This window comes from Habropoda laboriosa, unplaced genomic scaffold, assembly GCF_001263275.1.
Source record: "Habropoda laboriosa isolate 0110345459 unplaced genomic scaffold, ASM126327v1 scaffold523, whole genome shotgun sequence".
NCBI lineage: Eukaryota > Metazoa > Arthropoda > Insecta > Hymenoptera > Apidae > Habropoda > Habropoda laboriosa.
The window spans coordinates 315681-324799 of NW_017100752.1; the positions used below are offsets into that span (position 1 = coordinate 315681).

The window sequence follows — 9119 nt, forward strand, 5'->3', positions numbered from 1 at the left end:
TAATAATATAGTAATTATAATTTTTTTCAGATTTACTATCGCTTTCTTCGTCGTCATTAATTGTTCGACACTTTCTTTTTCAATGTGGTCTAATAATATCACTAGTTTCCCTATCGCTTTTCATTTTCGAATCCAGAGATAAAAATACTACTTTACTCTGCACTGATAAATTTATTTTCTGTTTATCTATTGTATACTGACTTTGTTATAACTTAGAATACTTGAAATCGACGATATTGGTTTCAATTCCTGGATATTCCGTGTCGGACATTTTACACGTCGCAGATAATACGATTTGAAATGAAAAAGAAGGAATTATTAAATACAATTGTTTAGACATTATTATCTGACGTGATGAATAATCGGAATATTGGAAGTCTAAACTTGAGAACATTGCGATAAAAACCGCTGGAAATATAAATTTAGCATTTGAAGGTTAGGACACTTGAAGTGCAAAGCGGCTGTGCAAACTTCAAGATTGGTGACTTTTCATTGGACGATGAGCCATAATGTTTTAAGAAAAATTATTGAAAACAATTCAGGGTAAAAGATATTGAAATTCTGCCACATCCTCTTCTATTCATTAGAGCTTTCCCCAAGAGACTACCATTTCTTCAAACACCCGAACAATTTTTTGAATAAATAAATCATTCCGAAATGAAGAAACTGTGAAAACAGCATTTAAAGAATTTTTCAATTCAAAGATCAATGACTTTTGTAAATTTCGTATAATAAAACTAGTTAATCGTTAGGAAAAGTGTATAGAATCGTTATAGAAATTATTTCGATTAAATACATTATTTTTTCAAGAAACATAATGTATCTAAAGTTTAAATTAAAATATCTCTTGAACTAACTGTTCTTTGGCATAAACAGCTCAATCCATTATTTTTATTGAGAATGACGAGGTAAATCAATCAATGTATACAAAAATATACGATTCTATTCGAAGAAACAAATTTGAACTAACCTAAGAAAACAATTAATCACATTAAATTATTGATCTTTTTAATTATTAATCTTTTCTACCCTTAATACAATTCAACTATTGTTTGACATTTTTTCCCATATTTACTAAGATATTTCAGGTTCTAGTTTTAGGTGAATCACCCTGTATACTAAGTTGTGCAATCAATTAACAATCAGTACAGATAACCTGATTTATCAATGTAAATAGTATAAAGTAGTATTTTTATCTAGATTCCAAAAAGTGATATCATCCGACCATAATAAGTACACATTTATTAAACATAATAATATTTTTGAACTGTCTGTAGCTATGTTGGTACGAAAAAATTTGTATACATCATTTAAATAGTTTCAAAGAGTGAATAAAATGGAAAAAAACTTTTTTTTAAATTTCATATTTAATACAAAATTTTAGTGTGCAAAATCACTTTCAGGTTATATTATTATGCGTGTTTAAATACACATATATAGTCTGCTACAATATATAGTAGAAAAAATATAAATATATACATTCACGTAAAAAAACATAACCTTAAAAAAATGCTTTCTTCCATCTTATTCATCCTTTGAAACCATTTAAATTGCGTATAAAAATTGTCTCGTATCACCATAACTATACAGAGAAAATATTATATTACATATACAAAGCAAAAAACGGTATGAAATACGTGGATTTTTAATCTTGTGCGTTTAAATATGCAGTGGTAAATGTGAAAACTACACTTGTCGCATTGCAGACGTGCATCAATCCCTTTCGCTTCCCGAAAGTTTCCGAAAGCAGCACTTCAACCTTCATTGAATTATGCGCAAGATTTAACCACGACCCGTTTTCCCTTCCTCGCCTCGTTTAACACTGATTGTTACAAAGTGCACGAGTGTCCTCGAATGAATAAAAGACGGGACATTCGAGCTCGTAAATCTCAATTTTCGTGGTCTAGAATTTATGTTTGTCGACTACCAAAATATTTCAAATTCAGATAATCCACTATAAAACTACAAGAAACAAATAGAAATCCAGCTAAACTCTTTAAAAAAATAATGAACGATATTCGAAGCATAATCATTTGCGAGAAAATTTAGAATTTTAATTTAAACAGTTCTAAAACTGAATTATCCGAATTATTTTTATTTTAATAATAAAAAAATGATCGTGCTTAGGTAAGGTATACAGCAAATTTTGAATTTTTAATGCGTAACTAATGAGTTTTTGGCATTTCATGATATTCAATATTTAACAAAATTTTAATTATTTTTACTCGAAAAATGAAATAACGATCGATGGAATGGACGAAATTATTCATTCAATGGTAAAACAGTGCTCGTTTTATGCTGATAAGTATGTCTCGAATTTCAGAGTTGTAATTAGTCATCAGTTTTATTTATAGTCATAATGCTCTACTGTTTAACATTGAGCGCTATCTTATATGCATATAGACTTATAAATAATACTCTTACTTTATGTTCAGCAATATTTCCTTCTCAAATACATCCCTACTCCAATAAATCATTTTCGTTTACTTTGCTCAGAATAACGAAATTGCAAACAAGCTTTCTTTCGATAATACGACAAACGAAAATTTTACATTTAAACAAACATTAAAGTTTTATTCAATTTTTCTCTGACGAACTAATTTTGTAATTACTTTTTCTATTACAATAACATTGTTCAATACTTCACAATTAATTAGAAAATAAAATAGTTAAAATGCTGACATAAATTTAGTACAAATAAAAGCCAGTTAATTATCAATTATTAGAATACTTCATACTTAAATGTCCACGAAATTATATATAAATATTAGTTTTGAAATGTCAGAAATTATTATTAAATATTTGATTGAAAATATGATCTTTCAAAAAATATTCCAAAAGAATTTATATGAATCTTCTGAAAAACTCATATTTTACTTACGAGATAAATAAAGGCGCACAACTATTTATACAAATGTTTTTCCATAAAATTTTACGTACAATATATATCTCAAAAAGATACACAAAAATTATGTAACCATATGTAATCACTTCAAATACTAGTTTAACAACACAATGAAACTACCGCGCACTTTACATCACTCATTTTGTCAAGTTTCGATCGATCGTTTTTGTTGCTTGAACGATTGTGAAATGTTCGAGATATCTATTACATTCGATATAGCCACAGTCTCGTGTTAGTTTCTTTGAAGTTGGACACGTTGATTAAACTCCAGCCCGTATTTTTTCCATTAGTAGTTTTATTATCAGATATATTTCATTATACATTTACAATCTTTAATAAACTTTTACAAATGCAATAAGGTTGACAAGAATACCGAACTTTCGGATAATTCGAGTTCTTCCTGTCTGTCTGCTACTCGCTACACTGTATACGTTTAAATATTCGCTTAACAAAATTTTCCTTATAGTAGAGCTTCGAGGACGTTATGATTGTTCGACGTCACTTTTGCACATATTACGATATAGCATAAAATACTCGTACATCGAATTCGATAGAGCCATATCAGCGGTTTCTTATTTTTTATTTGAAGTATCTGCCTCAGATTAGAAACGCGGAGCTTACTTATATGATCGTTCTAAGGGAATGTAGTACCAGATCGATAAACATCATCGTCAAATTTCTCAGGAAAAGTGTCTCAGCTTTCTATGTTCGATATGCCAATATTCAATACAAAAGTTGTATACAAACATTTAGACACGCCTCTTTTAGCGCTACCGCTAAATCAATATGAAAAAAAAGTTATCATAAACGAAACTAGTTAAAAAACAAAAAAAAAAAAAACGGATGTGCGCATAGCGCTAACCATTTTCAATGAATGATGATAAAAAAATATATATTATACACAACTATCTAAACACGACAGAATCTGTCACATTTAGAGACTACTGAACATCTATTAGATATTAAATTATCCAGTTCAGTTTCTCGCGTACTTTCTGTCACCCTATGTATATATATATATGTATATATGTATATTTATGTCTATGGTTTACAATGGCGAGAAATATCACGCGTTGAGAGACATGTTAAAAACAATTGAATTATACCAAGCTGAGCATAATCAATTTTATCGTGACTGAGGAGGACTGACCGCTCCCTATCACGTTACGTTAGGTCTATCGTGGATGAAGAACGTATTTATTGTACAAATGTTCAGAAAAAATGCATACTTTACGAATACGATTAACAAGTGATAAAAATATTGTGTAAGTACGCAAAGGTAGAAATTTATTTATCTGTACCTTTACTCTCGCACTGTAGGATCGAAAACAAATATTAGTATAATTTCTTCGCCTGTGCTTCTTTATTGTCTCTGCAAACAAAAAGATAATGAGGATGATTCCGTGCTCTTTATATACATTATGAATGCATGTGTTATGCTACATGAATGAGGAAGAAAGTAAACATTTACCGATACGTGCTGTACGCTAGTAAAATAACCATTTGAATTGCCACAAAAATTAAGAACATGGTTGTTGTTAAACAATTTGTTGTTGGACAATCTGTCCCTCCGGTATTTAATTTAGTAGCTACATGTCCAACATCTCGCTTCACTGCGTTAAGTCCGTCCCGCATTTCGGAAATAAGTGACTGATAATCATATCCCATTGGCTGTACCTAAGCAGTATTTGTTTTCAACAAAATATGTTACAGGTATATTAACATATTAATATATAATCAAATATCGATAAACACCTGAGCAGTTGGTGCTCGAGCCTGATTATTAAGAATGGTGTCACTCTTGGTATATACTTCATTTACATAGGACTTAATTTCTCTTGCTGTATTCAATATAGCATTCTGATTACCCAATATAGTGTCAACTTCTTGTCTGCGTATTGTATCAATTAGCTGCATTGGTTGTCCCGGTTGCCCACTTGATGGTACACCTACAAAAACATTGTTTGCATGGACCATAAGTTTCCTATTTACATGTGCGTTATAGACTGATAGTCAATGAAATCTCACCCCCAACTTGAAGTTGAGATATTAAGCTTAAAGACCGTTCTTGCCTTCCTACTATTTCATCCAATTTTCTATTAAGCTCACGTAATGCATCAAACATTTGGCTTTGACCGGAAAAGATTTGTCGCAATTCTCTTTGATTGTCAGTTTCAAAGTACTCCTCAAATTCTTCTTTCTCGCGATGTTCATTTGGATGATCCCTAGCGAATTAAATGAGTTGAATTTATAAATAAAATTCTCAATTATAATACAATTTTCAAGTTATTAATATTTTTTACCTGCGGTATTCTTCTTTTTGTTGATCCAACTTTTTCTGGTAATCCAGATATTCTTGGCTAAGTTTTTCCTGTTCTTCCACAGACACTTTCTGCCCTTCTGATCTTAACTGACCAGGAGGATACAAAGAATGTGTTAAGAAATGTGAAACATCGTGATCATCAGCCAAACCACCTTAAATAAGGTATTACATAAAATATAATTATATCATAGTAAATGTTAATATCCTTTTTTTTTTTTAAGGAAAAATACCTGTTGCAGCAGAAACACCAAAGTATCCTCCTTTTGGCAAAGCAATATTTTCAACACGGAAACACATCTCATAATCTTGTTCATTATTTGTCATACCATTATGGAATAACACCTTTAGTTAAGTATTAAAAACAAAGTTATATAATAAATATACTAGTAGACAAAAATTTATATACATATAAAAATATACTTACTGTTAAAGTATTCTGGTAGTATTCAATTTTTGCTCTTGTAGCAAATGGTTTATTACGAAAATCTCTCAAACAACCAGTAGATAGCTGTGTTGTACCATCACTAAACAAACATTAAAATAAAGAATTATTTATTGAAAATGTTACAGTAGAAAAATTACAGTAAGGATTGTAATTTACTTTGTGTGATCAAAAGTTTTTGTGCCATCATTGAGGACTGCCATGATATAGGGGTTGTTGTGTTTATTGTCATTGTCAAAGGAGTCAAAGAAAATTCCAAGACCATTCCACTGGTCAGAGCTACCGAAAACAGTGCCATTATAAGCACCCTTTGACCTAGTATACCAAAATGCTAAACCATCTGCTCCAATTCTTCCTCTTCCTGTTACTCTAAATATTAACTCAACCTCCCACCAATCAAATGCAACTGGTTGCTTCACCCATATAGCACCTAAATTTCATTTTAAATTTTCATATTGTACAAAGTAACAATAAAAACAAATATTCAGTTAATTTTTATTAATACAAAAGTTTGATAAATATACATTATGTTAACTTATGTTACAATATACTTGATACTTTAATATTAAATATTATAGAATAAGAATCACATTATATTTTTAAATACTTTTATTTACATCATAGACAAGCCTTTATTATATATTTAATCAAAATTATGAAAAAGATATGCTAGTAAAGTTAATCTATTACATACCTTTTTGGCTTCTCAATGATGGAGCAACTCTAACATTTTCTGCACTAGCAATTGCATCTGAAATAAAAGATCGTATATTTTGTAAATAAATAAATGACCACACAGTAATTGTAACATAACATAAATAAAAATGTACTAGTATTACAATAAATTCACATATGTTACAGAATTGACCAATAAAGTTCAATTTATACATAAAAATAATCATTATGAATAACGAACAATGTTTAAATTTTTAGTGTAAACTGAATTAGACTTAAGGGTAAATAAAAACAAAGTACATCTGTTGTGACAGTTTCGTCGAGTTCTGTCAATAAATATTATCATATTCACGTATCAGTGTTCGCAAATAAAAGATTCGACCGCGACTGATGTTTGTAAATAAGATAATAATGCATTTCACTTAAATAACTGAAAAGCCGACTCCAAGAAAATAACATACGGAAGTGTTTTACGGCGCGCGTATTTGGTTAGGTTTTACATTTACTCACTTCCTCCGTATTCCCAGAAAGGCACACTGCCATCTTTTTGTGCGAGATATGGTGGCTTAAATGAGTATTTATATTCGAATTTCCGATGGGGTATCTCACCGAGGACCGCATAAATTACAGAAAATACATGAAAAATGAAAAGCCACCTCACCTCGGCAGCCATCTTCATTTCGACTGTTGAATCGAAAGTAGCTTGACCGTGGTCGACCCTGTAACCGGTTAAAATGATTGGCAGTACCCTGTAAATTCTCCTTTTGATTGGTCTATTATCAATGACGTGTCAATTTTGTAGCCACATTTCAAAGGATTTGCTTTCCACCACTTTTTTATAATTTTGCTGGTGCACAGGTTTTTATTGTTGTACGATATTCGATTCGTTAAATAAATCACTCGCAAGGTATTTCATGATTTTTCACCACAGTCTTCATATACTGAATTTAGGTTCGTTCGCTTTTGCAGACGTGTCACACGAGAACATGGCGTTATCATGAATAAAATGTCAAATAAATTTAGCAACTAATTTAGTTTTCATGAATAAAAATGACGCATTTAAAATTATTTGTTAGTTAACATAATAGTTTGGAAAATTATCAACACATACAATTTTAAAATAACAACATAAATTTCGTATGTTCATTCTTCGCTTAACTTTTACTTTAGATGGGTATTTTTAATTACGAAACAAAAAACAGCATAAGCTAAGAAATTCTTCTATCAAAATATTTCATAAATGTATCTTCATAATTTTCTCTTAGTGTGAAATTAGTGATTGTTACACTGCTGCTTGCAAAGAGAAAGTTCCAAGATTTCTTAATGTGTTAAGATAAAATAGTTTATTATTAAATTTGATAAACCAATATACGTCATACCTATTTTGAAGAGTTTGTGTGCAGTATTTGAATGATTCAAGTGTACATAAGTACAAATACAAGTATATTTATGTACTTCGCTAATTTATCAAGTGTATTTAATATAGACGAATTCGACTAATGATAAGAATTGAAAGAATAAAAAAAAAAGAAGTGGAAGAATAAAAAATTCTGATAGTATTCATTCCTCCTTCAATTCTTGACCGTTTTATTACTTCTATTATTTTGTCAAGCAAAAAATTGACAAAATCTGCAATCAGGTGTTGCTATAACTATTAGTATTTTTCCATCTTTTTTTCTTCTGAAGAATCGTTGCCTGATGCAACGACAAGCGAGTACCTTTTCTCTCAGCTGATTTCAGAACGTAGCTGTTACAAGTCATTGGGTGTATATAGCAAACGTTTACTCTCCCATTTACTTGTCTCCAATGGAAATACGTTCAAGATGGCGTCGCTCATTGACAACTATGAGCAACAATACGCCGTTTTGACAGCTGACATTACTGCAAAAATCGGTAGAATAAGAACACAAAGCGGCAGTAAGTACGAGAAAAGTAGAATTATAGTGATCGTTTTGTTGCGGGGGACTGATAGTTGCTTTTCAAGCAAACGCTGTCTATTCTCTGACATTATTAAACAACAATAATCAATACACGTGACGTAATTTACAGATGAGAAAAGAGCATTTATTCAAGATGTGGACAGGCAGATTGAGGAGGCTCAAGAATTGGTAAATTAAATATCTATCTTTTCTTCAGTTTTAATGTAATTCTAATAAATCAAAGTTTCGAAAAGATTACACATTCTATTTTGGGGTTAGAATTGATTATTTTTTATGTGATTCTATCTTACTATGAATATAAAAACAAGTTAGAATGAAAGATTTATATATTTTAATATTTTATTGTATTAAGAACAAGTGATGATATAAGATTTATTATAATCTTCAATGCTTTCTTATCTACACTTTATCTACAGCTTGAGCAAATGGAATTGGAGGTTCGTGGGGTGAACGGTGCAGCCCGTGACCGCTTACGTGGCCGAGTAGAAAGTCATAGAGCAGAATTAAAACGGCTGACACAAGAGTTTCAGTCAGCCAAAAAGCCAAAGGATGAAAGTATTGAAATCAATAGGGAAGATTCGTGGGAGAGTAGTATCACAGAGGATCAAAAGAAAAGATTATTGGATAGCTCAGAACGAATAGATCGTACAGGAAGAACCTTACAGAATGGGTATCGAATGGTATTAGAAACAGAAGACATCGGATCTCAAGTATTAAAAGAATTGCACGAGCAGAGGGAAACAATCCACAGAGGCAGGGGAAGAGTAAGATTGTTAATCTTAACTTATAGGATAGATATTTAAAAATTTATAATATATAAATATTTCGATTATT

The 9119-nt window shown here is 30.6% G+C and overlaps 2 protein-coding genes across 2 annotated transcripts in view; one reads left to right on the forward strand and one right to left on the reverse strand.

The window, feature by feature from the left end:
* Positions 1-3938: 3938 nt before the first annotated feature.
* LOC108577175 (protein ERGIC-53) lies at positions 3939-8182 on the reverse strand. The gene is given in 12 exon segments (XM_017940285.1): positions 3939-4277; positions 4377-4582; positions 4661-4854; positions 4934-5130; positions 5209-5380; positions 5459-5570; positions 5653-5752; positions 5830-6100; positions 6365-6421; positions 6856-7064; positions 8054-8116; positions 8118-8182. Coding segments are annotated over 12 exon segments (1683 nt in total). The 3' UTR covers positions 3939-4240.
* Positions 8168-9119, forward strand: part of LOC108577176 (vesicle transport through interaction with t-SNAREs homolog 1A-like) — a 1869-nt gene continuing 917 nt past the window's right edge. The window contains exons 1-3 of the mRNA XM_017940286.1: positions 8168-8262; positions 8395-8453; positions 8702-9049. Of these exons, the coding sequence (XP_017795775.1) occupies positions 8169-8262; positions 8395-8453; positions 8702-9049 (501 nt within the window). The 5' untranslated portion in view covers position 8168. The remainder of the gene's footprint in view (positions 8263-8394; positions 8454-8701; positions 9050-9119) is intronic.